An 18,884-nucleotide genomic window follows, 5' to 3' on the forward strand; every position below is an offset into this window, starting at 1 on the left:
CTACTTCTGGACTAGCTTTGTGGGATTCCCCTCCCTTTTATTCTTTCTCCCCTGTTTTTATTACCAGCACCAATAAAATTGTTCATTTTTCACTGGTAAACCTGTGTGCTCCTCTAAAGAATATTTTTGTTGTTGTTAGTGTGTGTGTATGTGTATGTGTATATATGTGTGGGTGTGTGTGTGTACACACACACACACACACACACACACACACACACACACACACACACACACACACACACACACACACACACACACATATACACACACATCAGAGCTCCTCTAATCTAAATACAGTGAATAATGTGATAATCAGTGATAATATATTAACTGTGTTTACATAATAGTGAAAAAATATACAGATGCCGCGGCCATTATTTTAACAAATCACGCAGTGTATACCTCGGAATACCCACGTCATGGCGCGGGGTTTTTTCCAACCGTACCGCCTTAAGACGCGAGTGCAGAAAATGGCATTTTAGTGTTGTGGCTTTTAAACACCTGAAATTGACACAGTAGCACAGTACTGTACACATTACAATTCATTCATTTCATTGCATATAAGTGCACACAATCCATGAAATTCAAACAAAGCAACCGCGATAAACACGTGTGCCTGGGACGATTGGCGGCGTTCATGCCGCGTTAAGTACAGCAGCGCATACGAAAACGGCGCTGTGATTTGTTCAAATAACGGCCGCTGCATCTGTATAAATAAAACACTAATCAAGTGAATAATAAAATGATTGATAACAATACATACTTGAAGCAATCCAAATGAATAATAGTCTACATTGAAGATATTAAGTAACTAATATTAAAGTCACAGATGGTAAAAAGAAAGCAATGGTCAACCATTCCATTCCCAGAGATAGGGGCTTCTTCTCCACCAGATGAACCACATCAGGGTTATTGGCTGGAAGATAAAATGAGAAGTGCACACTCCCAGTGCAATAAAGTACAAAATGTTGTTGGTTTTAATGATGAACTTAAAATACCCACTCACGTGAGATTGAAAAAAAGGATCTCACATGCAGTGTATGATACACAAACCAGGTGGATTATAAACCCTGTTGAAGATCCAATGATATAAAAATTGCTGTGTGGTAAGAAAATGGCTCTACAGATGTACCGTCATCAATGTTACCAACGTGATATTTGCAATCACCATGTAAGTCCAATAATATCAGAAAATAGGTTAGATACAGAGAAAGAATGAGCAGGAATGAATATTTATAAGGGACTTAAAAATGTCGTCTCATTCCATCCAGTGTAGATTTTGATACAAACTTAGACAGAGTCTAAAGTGAAACACAGTCAGAGATACGTACATACATACATACATACATAGTTACCAGAATCCATGCGAAATCTATCTGGCACATCCAGATCATTCAGAGTATTTCCGAGTGCATTCGGATGTTTTCAACAGTTGCAGTAGTATTATAATTTGATTGGGGAGTACCTGTATACTATTTCATACTTTATAGGTTATAATGTATTGTAATTCTTTGAAAATTTGTACTACAGTATGCTATGGTATAACTCTGTTACCGGAATTTTTGCTTATCCTGCAACTCTCGTGTCCAGCACATGCCCAATAACAAAGCTTTTACTGCGTGTGTGTGTGTGTGTGTGTCTATGTGTGTGTCGGTGTGTGTGTCTGTGTGTGTGAGAGATCGGTGTGTAAAGTGTATTTTCTCCTGCTTGCTTATCCTTTATTTCTGAGACAAAACCATGACTCAAACTTGCTGTTATGACACAAAAATCTAAATAAAGAGTACTAAAGTTTTGCATAAAAACGAAAATCTATTATTAGATGTCCCACTTTATGATCGAAGTTTCCCCACATGTATGTAGTGTCTACACTTCATTTTTAAAACTAGGTTCCAAAGTGTTCATGGAGATCATGCTTTTTTTTAAATCAGATACAGTACATATCTCCACATGCAATTCTTGTTTTCTTCTATGCTCTGTGAGAATTCATTTTCACCCAAAAAAACCCACACACAAGGGTAATAAAAAAAGTGCTTATGATACAAAGCAAGAGAACATTGTGGGGCGTCAGCATTTTAAGTGATCCAGAGAAAATTCTAATTAAATATATAATCTCTTAGACCGCCTTCAGCAGTTTTACTTAAAACTAAATTCAACCACCATGCTGAACAGACAGGTCTTTAATAGTATTGGAAACAGATGTTGTGGCCATTGGTATCTAATCTAAACTCAGGTAGTGGGTTTCAAGAGTCTGCTGGAGACATGAATTCATCCCATGAACTGAGTCCAACTGATATACACAATGATGGATTCAAGTTATTAACTGATCAAAAAGAGATGGATGGTCTTCTGCTTTTCTTAATCTACATCATCATCTTGATTCATTTAAAGATATGCAGTGCACTTAAACGCAGTTAAGGTTTCGATGGAATCAGTCAGATAATCTGCACCACTGCATTGAGTCTGAATCAATCAATAAATTCACTTGTATGGGAAAAGGGCTGTTAAGTACTTACAATCCGGGCCATTAATATTATTTAACACAACGTTCAAAGTTTTTAATAAGGATCAAGAACGGCCTGTGTTTTCTGCCTGGATCAGATACCACAATATAGAAACATTTCAGTTTCAATGTATCCTCTCTTCAGTGATGTGCTTTTACCACCATTATCACTGAAAAACAGGCTGCCCCTCTGGGAGCACCTTCTCCTATTTTGTCTTCTGTTTTTCTATTTAAACAGCATTACATAGGAAATCAATATAGATAATTACAAGAAAAAGTGAATCAGGCAATTTTTCAAATTTATCAAAAGAGAGAACTGGAAGGATAATGTAATCATTATTGAGCCCACATGCCTTCTGTATTTAACCCACTCATATATTTAAAGGTTCCTTACATTTATTTTTATGATGATCATATTCTGTAATTGGGAATATACAATTATTCCAATGCAATTAGAAGAGTGTTCATACGGTTAAGGTACCTGGAAAATCGGTGAGAGTCTTGAGCACAGGGAAGGCAACAAGGAATGTATTTCATGAGTCCAAGTGTCCACCTCCATCATTACCCCTTGCCAAAAAAAGCACGCCTCTTGGGCAGCTAAGAGGTTACCTAAAAGAAGCGTTAAATGGCTTGAAACACTAATGGGCCACGGACATTGGAAGTTACACACAAACATTTGTTTGCAGCTTATCGTTTTGATATAAATCTCAGGATTATGCAGGATAATATGAATATGCTTTATTGTGGTGGGTTTTTCGTCAACTTTTTCACCCACCATAAGTTATCCAAATATATATATATATATATATATATATATATATATATATATATATATATATAAATAAAAAGATCACTTGTGAGCACATTCACATGTTTTAGACAGGTCTGCAACCCTGCCTTTCACCATTATCACCTAGCATACAGTGCTTACACTGCAGCAAGGGATTCTGGGAAATGACATGCAAATGAGCACATCGTGTCACTTTTTGCCTGAAATCCATTTTTACACACACACACACACACACACACACACACACACACACACACACACACACACACACACACACACACACACACACACACACACACACACACACACACACACACACACACACCTTGAGCTATTATATGGATGCAATCCTAAGTCTTCCCAAAGACGTGGTCAGCAGAAGGATGAGTAAATTAGACATATTGGCTTCTCCGGCATCATGTTGCTTGGACTTGTGGGTTATCCAATATAGTCCAAAGCAGCCATTTTACATTGCTTTTATCTTCAAAAAAAAAATAAAAAAATTTAATGTTCCAGTTCACCTTGAACAGTCCTGGTTTACTGAAGCTTAAACACAAGCACAAATAGGTGCAAAAATAATGGTTTTCATAATAACCTTGTAAAAATCAGCACAACTATATTTTCTTTCAAATAAAGTAGTGCATGTGACATTTATAGCGCAGCCTCTACTCCTATTCAAACCTATTGCTGTGTTCCATAAACCGGCCTGGGTTGAGCCTACCAGAAATGTGGGTGGGTGATTTGTGGCCATTCCGTTGTCCTACCTCTTTTAAAAGGTAAAGATGAAAGAATGGGGCTGCTCACAAAATATACTGTACTGTCAAGCACCATCATTAAATGCGGATGCTGTGCTTACAGAGGCCCCACTCTCTTCCCCAAAACATTTAAATAAAATGCCGGGGGAGTGCGCGAGGCCTCTGTATGTCGCTTACCTTCTCTCCGGCGGCTTCTGGAGACGCATCACCATGGCAAAGTGGAGTTAAATGGCAGCGCGATGTCACATGATGCCGAACAAAAGGGGAGGGGAAACCAAAAACAAAAAAACACTTTACGCACCCCTGACCTAGAGAATAATAAACATTTTGGAAAGTAAGTCAAAATAACGGAAATCTGCATTCTGATCCCACTGCTTTCTTTTAAACCCTTTCAACAGATGTCAATTTTTTCTTTTAAAACAGGACATTATTTTAGATGATGTACATAAGATGACCTCTCACAGATTAGATTAGATTCTCAGAGCATTCAGATGAATGAACGTCATGAAAATAAATATATGTATATTTCTGGCAACAAGTGCGATTAGCAGGGATATCAAAAGATTTGTGTATGGGTGCTCAAGTGCAGAAAAAAAAAAATATGTGCTCAAAAGCTACCGCAATAAAAATGGCTGGGGATATTAAGTATTTTAATCAATCTGGTACTTCAGGGGTTAACATTGGTTAGAAATTGTGTTACAAATGCAATAATTGTTTTTATGACAGGTCAAGACCCTTCTTGTGTCTGTGCTAGTCTACAACAATGGTGTAATTAGGAGAGGGGGCGGAGCTATTACTGATGGCCCACTAAAACTGAAATAGTTTAGAAAAGGCTGTGGACAATAGCCAGATCCTGGGCTGTCAGCCTCAAAGGAAACCTTAACATTCTTGAAATATCCCCTAAGCATCACAGAGAGGTGACAAACAGGCCACCACTTAGTTGGAGGTTTATATTAAATATAAGAAATGATGGGCCTGACAGAAATTCATAAGAGTAATAAATAGATATGTCACCATTGTGACTAGAGAACTCAAATCATACCACATACTTCATGAGTAACTGTGGAATAACCGACTGTGGAAAAGAAATAACCGTTTCTCCTGTGAAAATAGATGTTAAGCTGTCAAATTTTAGGTGCAGGTGTGTATGTGGAGAAAACAAATGCCAATGTGAATATTGTGCCTGTCTAAGAATTAGAGAAATTAATATATGAGATCTGTAACAGGGACTTAACCCTGTCTAAATTAGGCTGCAATAGAAAGCCTATAGTAGTCTGAGGAATCCAGCAGGGAGCTGGTTGACTGCAGCCAAAGTCAATTAACCAGTCTCCGCCTGGCTAATCAGAAAGATTAAAAAGCTTCCTGCTAGATCCAGAGACTCTTGAACACACAGGCATAACTATGTGCTGATATTGTAAGGATTCTGCCTGATCCATGCCGGGTTTTGCTGCAGTTTGGGTTTTCCAGGTTGCCTGCCCTTTTTGCTCAGTTTGGCCATTTTGATTACTGGCAGCCTGCTATATAAGGTTCTAGTTTTTGCAGCTCCTGTTGGTCTTCGCTGTCACGCCTTTCGCCTTTGCCTGTTTTGATTCCTCTGTTGCTGACCCCGGACCTTTACCCCGACCTCGCTGCTGCCTGCCCTGACCTTTTGCCTGTCACCTGGACTCTGCTCCACTGCCGCCAGCCCTGACCTCTGCCTGTCTCCCTGATTCTGCACCACTGCCACCAACCCTGATCTCCTGCCTGCCTACCGACTATGGATCCTCTAACAGGACTCTTTCCCTGGGCTCTGGTCAGTTACTCTGCATCCCTACCTCAGCCCTGCTTCCTGATTCGAGACGAGCATCGTCACATTTTGCTCGGCCTAACATGGACCCTGCTGAGGCAGTGCGAGCCGTATCCAAGGGGAACTGCTAAAAGATCATGAGAGATGCCTCGCCCAGCCAAACCAACAGGTGGCACTCATATCAAGCTGACTTCAGGACATTATGACCTGGCTGGACACACTCAAAGTGGGTTCTACCCCTGCACCACCATTACTGGCAGCATCTCCAGCGCAAGCTCCGTCATCCCCTATCCCCAGGAAACTACGGATCCTGATGCCTCTATGTTATGGAAGGGAGCCTATGACTTGTAGTGGGTTTTTGAACCAATGTTCAATTCAGTTCAAACTCCAGCCTTCCATGTTCTGCACTCATCGATCTAGGGTAGCCTATGTCATTTCCCTACTGATGGACGAGGCTTTGGCCTGGGCTTCCCCTCTGTGGGAGAAGGAATCCCCACTAGCTTACGACTCCATTGCATTTCTCCAGACATTCAAAAGAGTTTTTGATGCACCAGGTCCTCTGCTTCTGTTTTGCTCCTTCGATTCTGGCAAGGAACCCATATTTTGAGTCAGTATGCCATTGAGTTCCGTGCCCTTGCTGCGGAGACGGGCTGGAACAATAAAGCTATGGTGGCAGCATTTTGGCAGGGGCTTTCTGAGTGTTTAAAGGACGAACGGACTTGCTGGGACACCCCTAAAGATCTGGAGGAATTGATTGCTCTGTGTATCAAAATGGATCTCCAGATGCGAGAACGGCAGACTGAGTGTGACACTAGGGTGTAACCAGGCTATACAATAAAGGTTAAGCCCATCTTGTTACACCTGAAACCGTGGGGTACCTGGGATCTACATAGAACCATAAGCTAGGGGCCAGGTAACAGAACATGCAAAAGTTAAAGTGTCCCATGCTTTTCCACTTTTCATGTTTCCTTTGCCCCAGACTCATGAAACTTTCTGTGTGTAAGTTTTAGGTGGGATATTTGGGTCAAAATGCATTTGTTTTGTTTGCAGGAGTTCGGGGACCAAAGATACCGATAGGCCCCTAATTCTCCCCGGCGTGCAAGCATGATTTGCCAGTACGCAGATTGAATTACACCGGGGCTGCACAGTGTCCCCCAGACTCCTGGTTTTCGAGCCCAGTTATCCCAGTTCTATGTCCCGCATAGATATGGGTCACTCCACGTTATAACATGTATTAAAATGTTTTGTAATGTTTGGTGCATTTACTATAAATGTCTATTCAGTCAGCCTGGGAATCCATATAGGTGCAGTGAAGTCTGAATAGATATCGTAGTTCAAAAGAGGAGACGGGAGACGGGATGTTGAAAGGTGTCGGGGTGCTAAGTGACCGGGGCAGGGCGGAGTACTGGGTCCAGAGACCTTCGGGGAGGACACTTTGGTTTGCCAGACTCAGTGGAGCCTGCCCAGTAGGTGGCAATGGGTTGACTGGGGAAGTGGCAGAATGTCAGCGCGTTTCCCATTGGTCAATTCATATGTCCCGCCCACAGGGCATCCCGAGCCGGCTTGGCATGCCCCCTCCTCTGACGTCAGCCAAAGGACGAGCCCCTATTCTTATTGGCTGGCAGGGAAGGAATTCCCACGCTCTGATTGGTCGCTCCTTCTACTTCCATGCTGAACATAGAACAGCGGAAGGTATGTAAGGAGAATCCCTAATCAGAGAATCAGATGATCCTGTGACTTGGGCCAGTGATGCAAAGGCGAGTTTTCAAAGCTGCTCTGTTACGAATAGCAGAGCAACCAGCTTCATTTTTGGAGCCAAGAAAGCCTGCCTAGCTGAGGTCCAAGTTCTCGGTTTAGAACATAGAGGTCGCGGCTAGAGCTTCTAGCCAAAAAGAGGACCAGGAAGCCAGGGAGGACATTCCAGTCACGGTAAGCCTTCCGAAGCAGGCTCCCTGCACCTATTTTAGCCTAATTTTCACCCCAGGGATATTTTGTGTATTCATTGTGTGTACGCGGGTTTACATTTTATTCCATTACTGTATTTTGCCTAGTGAATGATCCCAGTATAAGTGTGTTAAAAGTCCTGGTCTCCCCAGACCTGACAGGGCCACTAGAAGACAAAGACTGGACGGAAATCTTTAAGGCAGCTGCCAGTAGCTCAATATGCACATCATTAAAGGAGAACTCATATAAAGTAATGATGAGGTGGTATCTCACCCCAGTTAGATTGGCTAAATTCATTCCAGGACCTTCCCCGCTCTGCCCCAGGCAGTGCGGGGAACAGGGGGATCTGGTGCACATGCTGTGGTCCTGCCCACGAATCATACCCGTGTGGATTCAAATTAGAGATTGGTTGCAGAGGATCTTGGGCCTCACGATTCAGCTAGACCCGTGGCTGTTTCTATTAAGTAAACCTACAAAAGAAGTGTCAAGATCGGGGAACAAATTAATCACACATTTTGCAACGGCTATGAGGTGCGAAACCGCAGCATTGTGGAATAAGAATGCAATTCCATCAATAGGAAAAATTCGGAACAGGATTTGGTTTGTTTGCCAGATGGAAAAGTTGACGAGTTTGGTTAACGACACTGGCCCAAATTTCCAAAAGGTCTGGCTGCCCTGGCTGGCACAGACGGATATTCAGGGGGTGAGCAATGCCTCCGTCTGGCTCTAATAAGATTAGGTGAGTTCTCCTCTGATGGACGGCGAGGGCCGGCGACAGAAGAACTTGGGGAAGATAGTGGTCCCCCCGTGGAGACACAGATAAGGGCGGTTACACCCCTTGCCCGTGGTCACGGAGATAAAGCTGGGAGTGATCTCAGATCATCTGCGCTGGTCGGGAGAGTTTCGGCGACACCTCCTCCAAACCCCTCACCCCCCCAACTCCTTTCCTTCTTGTCCATTCCTCCCCATGTCTGTTTAGATGTTGTATGTCCAGAATTGTTTTCTACGATACTTATGATATGAATGTATGCTACAGTATATACTTAAAACCCAATAAATTGAAAGTTGAAAAAAAAAAAGTCCTGGTCTCCCGTGACAGGCTTTTTTCTGGTGGAAGCGGTGGGATCATTAGGCTTTGGGCTATAAGTTCCTGCGGGGATTTATAGCACAAAGACAAACTCGTAGATTGCGAGCTCTCAAAACAAGTAATGTCGGACACACGTTACTCAAAGCAGGAAATCACACTTTTCTCTGTCACTTAGTTTAGTGCCACAAGGCGAAGATGGCTTCCCGATCAGGACAAGATCGGTCCTGGGACCGTGCAGCTGTGGCTTCAAAGTGTGGGACCCTCGGTCTGCCGACTGAGGGGCACAGCAAGGCTGAGCTGGAGGCGATACTGGAGGGGCATGAAGACGCCCTTCCAAGTGCCAACCCGGCAGTGGCTGTTGCCAGTTATGAGGCCAGTGGAACGGAGCCCAGGGGATTGGTCATGGCCGCCCCGGTGGCTCTCGGGGTACCATGGCTTCGGGGACCACGGCTCGCTCTCCTGTGGAACTTGCAGCTATGATAGTGATCCTAGGTCCAGAAGCAACCCGCAGAGGATAAAATAAAGGTGATGCAAACCATCCTTCGCATCTTTGGTGCCCAGCGGGGGAAACTCTCAGTACAGTCCACCCAAGGTATCTCACCACAGCTTTGCAAAGTTTCTGGACGTTACCAATGATCTCTATGGATTCCCGAGGTGCTTTGAAAAACAGCGCCGGCGGTTCTCCCTCCTGCCGGGTGACTGGATCAAGTACCTGTCCCTGCAGCTGACCAGACGGGCAGAGGAGGCATTCGAGCAGATCCAGTCCGAGGAGGGTGAGAACTATGAATATGTTAAAAATGTTCTGCTGAGGCGGTATCGGACCAATCCCGAGACCTATCGGGAGTGGTTCAGGTCTGAGAACAAGACCGCCAAGACACACACACGGACTTTATGGCCCTGATAATCCACCGAGGTACACGGTGGGTGGAGGGGTGCAAAGCCACTACCCACAAAGAATTGCTCAACCTCATCTTTCGGGAGCAATTTTATCAGAGGAGTCTGCCAGAAGTCCGGGAGTGGGTCATTGACCACAAGCCGGCAAACTGCAAGGAGGCAGCCGCCTTGGCAGATGAGTTTGTGACCACCCGTCTCCAGCATAGGAAGCAGATGGCGCCACTGGTGGTAACCCCTGCCAGTCGGGCAGGTAAGCCCGCAGATTCTTCCTCTACGGTCCGACCTGGAGGACAAAGTCTTCCACCGGGGGAAGTGCAGCCAAGCCCGAAGGGTTTGCCCATGAAGCACAGTACTATTAATGCGACTGGGCATCTGAAGCCAGATTGCCCCAACTTGCACCGTACCAGCAACCCCCATCTGGGGCAACGCACTCCAGCGGCGAGACCAGTCGCCTCTGTGGGACTGGCACCAACCGAGGAGCAGCAAGCAGCCATCCAACAGGTAAAGCAGCGAACCAAGGCGGTGGTCCCAACACCTTCTCCAGACGGGCATCAAGTTGCAGCCGTCGGACTGCAAGTGAACGACGTCCGGAGGAAGTATTTGCGTCCAGTGACCATCGGAGATCGCCAGGCAGCCGGCCTGATCGACACTGGTGCCACTGTTACTCTGGTGCGACTTGAAATGGTCAGCACAGAGGACCTGCTTCTTGGTCCAGGGATGCAGGTCACCATGCCAGACGGGGGACCTTAGTCAATCCAGGTTGCCTGGGTGTTTCTCGACTGGGGTGCTGGAATAACGGATGTGGGTGTTCTGTCAGGGTTGGATACTAAGGTACTACTCGGTAATGATCTGGGACACTTTATCTACTCTTTTGCGGAGGCCGATGCTCCTGTGGCATGCGGTCACGAGGAGCCAAAGTTGGGCACTTGCCCAGGCAGGGGAGCCTTTGCCCACTGAGGAGATCACCGTCCCCCTGCATTTGGGACCACCGATTCCTGAGGTCCCCGAGGAGACCGGGCAGGTAAGCCAGACCGAGTCTGTACTGTGTCCTGACCTCCCTAACAACTTACCTGTTTTCCCATCCCCTGACTTAGTGATTGAGGATGAGTGGCCGGAGCTAGGTGCACGGTTCAGAGAAGCAGTGCGGTCCGATCCCAGTTTAGAGGGCATGAGACTTCGAACATCCAAGTCTGCCTCGGAGTGGGTCGGATCAGTATCTCTGGCACCATGGGCTCCTGTACAGAGAGCAGGCTCCAGATGCTCCAGACAGAGTGTGGACCGGTAGGAGACAGTTAGTGGTACCCAGGAAGTATAGGCAGCAGTTATTGCAGGTATCCCACTCCATTCCGCTAGTGGGGCAGCAGGGGGTCTCCCGCACTAGAGCCTGCTATTGCAGCGTTTCTACTGGGTGGGGGAATCATGGGCAGTAGCGGATTTCTGCCACTCCTATGATGCTTACCAGCGAGTAGGCAAGTCGAGTGACCATGTGAAGGTCCCCCTGAACCTACTACCGGTGATCAATTTACCTTTCCAGCGGGTAGCAGTAGATATAGTGGGACCCCTTATAGTTCCTAGCAGAACAGGGAAGCGCTACATCCTCACGGTGGTTGATTTTGCAACCAGGTACCCTGAGGCTCTGGCACTTGCCTCAAGAAGCTAAAAAGGTAGCAGAAGCTCCTATAGGGATTTTCTCTAGAGTAGGGTTCCCTAGCGAGATTCTGACCGATCAGGGGACACAATTCATGTCTGAATTGCTTCACTGTCTCTGAAAGACGTGCGGGATGACAGCCCTCCATACTACTCGTTACCACCCCCAGACAAACGGACTGTGTGAGCGGTTCATTGGTACCCTGAAGCAGATGCTGCAAACATATGTAGAAGCTGAACAGGGAGACTGGGAGACTAATTTACAACATTTGCTGTTTGCATACCGAGAGGTACCGCATGAGTCAACCGAGTTCTCACCTTTTGAGCTCCTATATGGTTGCAGGGTCTGGGGACCGTTTGACCTGTTCTGTGAGGGATGGGAAGGGGAGAATACTGATACTGATGTGTCTGTGCTACAGATGTAGTAACTCTCAGAGACTGGTTAGACAGGCTCGTGGGGTTAGCACAGGCTAACCTAAAGGACGCTCAGAACAAACAGAAGACATGGTATGACCAAAACACCCATAGCAGAGAGTTCATCCCTTGGCAGCAAGTGCTTGTTCTGAAGCACACTTGGTAGAACAAACTCATGGCTGCCTGGGCTTGCCCGTATACGGTACTCCGGCGGATGAACGAGTGCAACTATGTTGTACAGTTAGATCAGGAGACAGGGAGACATAGGACTTACCACATCAATATGTTGAAAGCCTATTTAATGAGTGCGGCATCGGTGCTGGCTATCTGTAGCCCACTGACTACTGTATTTTGCCTAGTGAATGATCCCAGTATAAGTGTGTTAAAAGTCCTGGTCTCCCCAGACCTGACAGGGCCACTAGAAGACAAAGACTGGACGGAAATCTTTAAGGCAGCTGCCAGTAGCTCAATATGCACATCATTAAAGGAGAACTCATATAAAGTAATGATGAGGTGGTATCTCACCCCAGTTAGATTGGCTAAATTCATTCCAGGACCTTCCCCGCTCTGCCCCAGGCAGTGCGGGGAACAGGGGGATCTGGTGCACATGCTGTGGTCCTGCCCACGAATCATACCCGTGTGGATTCAAATTAGAGATTGGTTGCAGAGGATCTTGGGCCTCACGATTCAGCTAGACCCGTGGCTGTTTCTATTAAGTAAACCTACAAAAGAAGTGTCAAGATCGGGGAACAAATTAATCACACATTTTGCAACGGCTATGAGGTGCGAGACCGCAGCATTGTGGAATAAGAATGCAATTCCATCAATAGGAAAAATTCGGAACAGGATTTGGTTTGTTTGCCAGATGGAAAAGTTGACGAGTTTGGTTAACGACACTGGCCCAAATTTCCAAAAGGTCTGGCTGCCCTGGCTGGCACAGACGGATATTCAGGGGGTGAGCAATGCCTCCGTCTGGCTCTAATAAGATTAGGTGAGTTCTCCTCTGATGGACGGCGAGGGCCGGCGACAGAAGAACTTGGGGAAGATAGTGGTCCCCCCGTGGAGACACAGATAAGGGCGGTTACACCCCTTGCCCGTGGTCACGGAGATAAAGCTGGGAGTGATCTCAGATCATCTGCGCTGGTCGGGAGAGTTTCGGCGACACCTCCTCCAAACCCCTCACCCCCCCAACTCCTTTCCTTCTTGTCCATTCCTCCCCATGTCTGTTTAGATGTTGTATGTCCAGAATTGTTTTCTACGATACTTATGATATGAATGTATGCTACAGTATATACTTAAAACCCAATAAATTGAAAGTTGAAAAAAAAAAGTCCTGGTCTCCCGTGACAGGCTTTTTTCTGGTGGAAGCGGTGGGATCATTAGGCTTTGGGCTATAAGTTCCTGCGGGGATTTATAGCACAAAGACAAACTCGTAGATTGCGAGCTCTCAAAACAAGTAATGTCGGACACACGTTACTCAAAGCAGGAAATCACACTTTTCTCTGTCACTTAGTTTAGTGCCACAAGGCGAAGATGGCTTCCCGATCAGGACAAGATCGGTCCTGGGACCGTGCAGCTGTGGCTTCAAAGTGTGGGACCCTCGGTCTGCCGACTGAGGGGCACAGCAAGGCTGAGCTGGAGGCGATACTGGAGGGGCATGAAGACGCCCTTCCAAGTGCCAACCCGGCAGTGGCTGTTGCCAGTTATGAGGCCAGTGGAACGGAGCCCGGGGGATTGGTCATGGCCGCCCCGGTGGCTCTCGGGGTACCATGGCTTCGGGGACCACGGCTCGCTCTCCTGTGGAACTTGCAGCTATGATAGTGATCCTAGGTCCAGAAGCAACCCGCAGAGGATAAAATAAAGGTGATGCAAACCATCCTTCGCATCTTTGGTGCCCAGCGGGGGAAACTCTCAGTACAGTCCACCCAAGGTATCTCACCACAGCTTTGCAAAGTTTCTGGACGTTACCAATGATCTCTATGGATTCCCGAGGTGCTTTGAAAAACAGCGCCGGCGGTTCTCCCTCCTGCCGGGTGACTGGATCAAGTACCTGTCCCTGCAGCTGACCAGACGGGCAGAGGAGGCATTCGAGCAGATCCAGTCCGAGGAGGGTGAGAACTATGAATATGTTAAAAATGTTCTGCTGAGGCGGTATCGGACCAATCCCGAGACCTATCGGGAGTGGTTCAGGTCTGAGAACAAGACCGCCAAGACACACACACGGACTTTATGGCCCTGATAATCCACCGAGGTACACGGTGGGTGGAGGGGTGCAAAGCCACTACCCACAAAGAATTGCTCAACCTCATCTTTCGGGAGCAATTTTATCAGAGGAGTCTGCCAGAAGTCCGGGAGTGGGTCATTGACCACAAGCCGGCAAACTGCAAGGAGGCAGCCGCCTTGGCAGATGAGTTTGTGACCACCCGTCTCCAGCATAGGAAGCAGATGGCGCCACTGGTGGTAACCCCTGCCAGTCGGGCAGGTAAGCCCGCAGATTCTTCCTCTACGGTCCGACCTGGAGGACAAAGTCTTCCACCGGGGGAAGTGCAGCCAAGCCCGAAGGGTTTGCCCATGAAGCACAGTACTATTAATGCGACTGGGCATCTGAAGCCAGATTGCCCCAACTTGCACCGTACCAGCAACCCCCATCTGGGGCAACGCACTCCAGCGGCGAGACCAGTCGCCTCCGTGGGACTGGCACCAACCGAGGAGCAGCAAGCAGCCATCCAACAGGTAAAGCAGCGAACCAAGGCGGTGGTCCCAACACCTTCTCCAGACGGGCATCAAGTTGCAGCCGTCGGACTGCAAGTGAACGACGTCCGGAGGAAGTATTTGCGTCCAGTGACCATCGGAGATCGCCAGGCAGCCGGCCTGATCGACACTGGTGCCACTGTTACTCTGGTGCGACTTGAAATGGTCAGCACAGAGGACCTGCTTCTTGGTCCAGGGATGCAGGTCACCATGCCAGACGGGGGACCTTAGTCAATCCAGGTTGCCTGGGTGTTTCTCGACTGGGGTGCTGGAATAACGGATGTGGGTGTTCTGTCAGGGTTGGATACTAAGGTACTACTCGGTAATGATCTGGGACACTTTATCTACTCTTTTGCGGAGGCCGATGCTCCTGTGGCATGCGGTCACGAGGAGCCAAAGTTGGGCACTTGCCCAGGCAGGGGAGCCTTTGCCCACTGAGGAGATCACCGTCCCCCTGCATTTGGGACCACCGATTCCTGAGGTCCCCGAGGAGACCGGGCAGGTAAGCCAGACCGAGTCTGTACTGTGTCCTGACCTCCCTTACAACTTACCTGTTTTCCCATCCCCTGACTTAGTGATTGAGGATGAGTGGCCGGAGCTAGGTGCATGGTTCAGAGAAGCAGTGCGGTCCGATCCCAGTTTAGAGGGCATGAGACTTCGAACATCCAAGTCTGCCTCGGAGTGGGTCGGATCAGTATCTCTGGCACCATGGGCTCCTGTACAGAGAGGAGGCTCCAGATGCTCCAGACAGAGTGTGGACCGGTAGGAGACAGTTAGTGGTACCCAGGGAGTATAGGCAGCAGTTATTGCAGGTATCCCACTCCATTCCGCTAGTGGGGCAGCAGGGGGTTTCCCGCACTAGAGCCTGCTATTGCAGCGTTTCTACTGGGTGGGGGAATCATGGGCAGTAGCGGATTTCTGCCACTCCTATGATGCTTACCAGCGAGTAGGCAAGTCGAGTGACCATGTGAAGGTCCCCCTGAACCCACTACCGGTGATCAATTTACCTTTCCAGCGGGTAGCAGTAGATATAGTGGGACCCCTTATAGTTCCTAGCAGAACAGGGAAGCGCTACATCCTCACGGTGGTTGATTTTGCAACCAGGTACCCTGAGGCTCTGGCACTTGCCTCAAGAAGCTAAAAAGGTAGCAGAAGCTCCTATAGGGATTTTCTCTAGAGTAGGGTTCCCTAGCGAGATTCTGACCGATCAGGGGACACAATTCATGTCTGAATTGCTTCACTGTCTCTGAAAGACGTGCGGGATGACAGCCCTCCATACTACTCGTTACCACCACCAGACAAACGGACTGTGTGAGCGGTTCAATGGTACCCTGAAGCAGATGCTGCAAACATATGTAGAAGCTGAACAGGGAGACTGGGAGACTAATTTACAACATTTGCTGTTTGCATACCGAGAGGTACCGCATGAGTCAACCGGGTTCTCACCTTTTGAGCTCCTATATGGTTGCAGGGTCTGGGGACCGTTTGACCTGTTCTGTGAGGGATGGGAAGGGGAGAATACTGATACTGATGTGTCTGTGCTACAGATGTAGTAACTCTCAGAGACTGGTTAGACAGGCTCGTGGGGTTAGCACAGGCTAACCTAAAGGACGCTCAGAACAAACAGAAGACATGGTATGACCAAAACACCCATAGCAGAGAGTTCATCCCTTGGCAGCAAGTGCTTGTTCTGAAGCACACTTGGTAGAACAAACTCATGGCTGCCTGGGCTTGCCCGTATACGGTACTCCGGCGGATGAACGAGTGCAACTATGTTGTACAGTTAGATCAGGAGACAGGGAGACATAGGACTTACCACATCAATATGTTGAAAGCCTATTTAATGAGTGCGGCATCGGTGCTGGCTTTCTGTAGCCCACTGATGGGGGACCTGGTGAGCCAAGCTCTGCCCGACCTAGGGGAAGTTAGGCAGGGGGGCACAGTAGAGCAGGTAGGGATAGGTCCTCAGCTCAAGGCACCCCAGCGGTGCAGACACGAGCTATGATAGAGCAGTACAAGGTCCTGTTCATGGATAAGCCAGGCAGGACCCATATTACGGATCACCCAGTCCACACTGGGGGGGATCAGAGACCTCTGCATAAGAATGCCTATAGGGTATCAGCAGAGGCAAAGAGGAGCATAGAGGAGGTAGGGGGGATGCTGGCCCTAGGGGTTATAGTGCCGCCTCAGAGTCCGTGGGCTTCTCCGTAGTCCTGGTACCTAAGAAGGACGGGACCACTCAGTTCTGTGTGGACTACCGGCAGCTCAACACTCAGACAGTGTCGGATGCCTATCCCATGCCCCACATGAATGAGCTGTTAGATGAGCTCACGGGGGCAAGGTATCTGACTAACATGGATTTGTCCAGGGGTTACTGGCAAATTCCTCTGACTCAGGAGATGTCGGCTTTCATCACTCTGAGTGGCTTTAGTTATGCCATTTGGGATGAAGAATTCCCCGGCTACCTTCCAACGCCTGGTCAATAGGTTGCTGGAAGGGATGCAGAATTTTGTGAGGGCATACCTGGATGATATAGCTGTGTTTAGCAACTACTGGGTATCACATGTAGTACATGTAGCAGCGGTGCTGAAAATGATCAGGGAAGCAGGGCTGACACTCAAACCATCTAAGTGTCTAGTCGGGATGGCTGTACTGTACCTCGGGCATAGAGTAGGCGGGGGCATCTTATGCCGGAGCCAGCTAAGGTAGAGGCAATTTTCGAGTGGCCAGTGCCCCGAACCAAGAAACAAGTTATGGCTTTCTTAAGCACCGTTGGCTACTATAAGAAATGTGTCCCCCAGTACAGTGCCCTGGCCAAACCCTTGACTGACTTGACCCAGAAGAAACTATTGTTCTGGTTGCCTGGTCTCCCGCTTGTGGGGAGGCACTCCAGGCTCTAAAATCTGCCCTGGCTAGAACTCTCATCCTGGCCCCCCGATTACAGCAAACTATTCCTGGTACAGACCGATGTCTCGGACTATGGTGTCGGTGCTGGACTGAGCCAGGTAGGCGAGGACGGGGGAGAAAGGGGGAGAACACCCGATCGTCTACCTGAGTCATAAGCTGTTGCCTCGGTAGCGGGCTTATGCCACCATTGAGAAGGCGTGCCTCGCCATTGTGTGGGCACTGAAGAAACTTCAGCCCTACCTGTATGGTACAGTTTCACCATGATCACTGATCACAATTTCCTCAGGTGGTTACAGAGGGTGTCGGTAGAGAACAAAAAATTGCTTCGCTGGAGCCTTGCCCTGCAGGGATTTGACTTTACTATTCAGCACAAGAAGGGCAATTCAATACTCCTCTTACAGCTACTCTCCCAGATGAGGACCCGATGCAATTAGGTGATACCAAATTACCTGAGCAAGAGAGAACTAGGAGATGTGTCAGGGGGCTGTGCCTGTACTCAGGGCTGAAAGGTCACCTTGCCCAAAATTGTCCTAAATCAGGAAACCCCAGTGCCCAGTGAAGATAGAGGAATATGCTCTGGGCTTTTATTCTATTCCTTCTCCATCACAACCTTCAAGGCTCCTCTTGCCAATTTCACTCTCCTGGAAACCAGCCTCCATCTCCACTCAGGCTTTTGTGGATTCAAGAGCCGCAGGGAATTTCATTGACCACACATTTTCGGAACTCCACTCTATTCCTCTCCATACTAGGGATATCCCGTTAGCGGTAGTGGCCATTGATGGAAGACCTCTGATACCTGGGACCATCACTCTCGAGACTAATCCTTTGCTGGTTTCGGATGGGGCACTTCACAAGGAGACACTTTCATTCTATGTCATTTGCTCTCGCTCGACTCCAGTGGTCCCAGGACTCCCCTGGTTGCGGCACCACAGCCCTATGATCGAGTAACAGCCTGGGGACAACATTGCCATGGATCTCGTCTTCCGGTGTCTTGCCCCATCTCCGAGGTTCGGCTACCTACAGAGACTTCCTCGTCATGCCTTCCAGTTTTTTACCAAGTGTTTGCCAATGCATTCGACAAAAAACAGGTAATTAAGGAACTGGAAGTGTGGCAGAACCTCCCTCTGAACCTGTCAGGGAGAAACCAACTGATCCAAATGGTTAGCGTTGCCAGAATTATCTACCCCTTACAAATGTTACCACTACTAATAAAGCATACGGACACCAAAGAATTGAATAGAGCATTTACTAGGTGTATTTGGAGAGGAGGGCAACCCAGAACAGCATTATAAAAATGACAACGCTGCAGAGAATCGGGGGGACTAAATATCCCTGATATCAGAAAGTACACTTTAGCGTGTATTACAAAGGTATGCGGGAGATTGGATATTGGAGAAAAGTTTCCACTC

General features: G+C 47.8%; 1 protein-coding gene across 2 annotated transcripts in view; it reads right to left on the bottom strand.

Annotated features, from left to right (window-relative positions):
• SNX24 (sorting nexin 24) overlaps positions 1 to 18,884 on the bottom strand; it is a 123,062-nt gene that overhangs the window by 90,609 nt on the left and 13,569 nt on the right. Inside the window, exon 2 of one of the 2 annotated variants that reach the window (XM_075600941.1) lies at positions 2,982 to 3,109. The exons of the other annotated variant lie outside the window; for it this stretch is intronic. Within the exon in view, the coding sequence (XP_075457056.1) occupies positions 2,982 to 3,062 (81 nt within the window). The 5' untranslated portion in view covers positions 3,063 to 3,109. The remainder of the gene's footprint in view (positions 1 to 2,981; positions 3,110 to 18,884) is intronic. 2 annotated transcript variants of the gene reach the window in all.

Source organism: Ascaphus truei, chromosome 1 (genome assembly GCF_040206685.1).
Source record: "Ascaphus truei isolate aAscTru1 chromosome 1, aAscTru1.hap1, whole genome shotgun sequence".
NCBI classification, from domain to species: domain Eukaryota; kingdom Metazoa; phylum Chordata; class Amphibia; order Anura; family Ascaphidae; genus Ascaphus; species Ascaphus truei.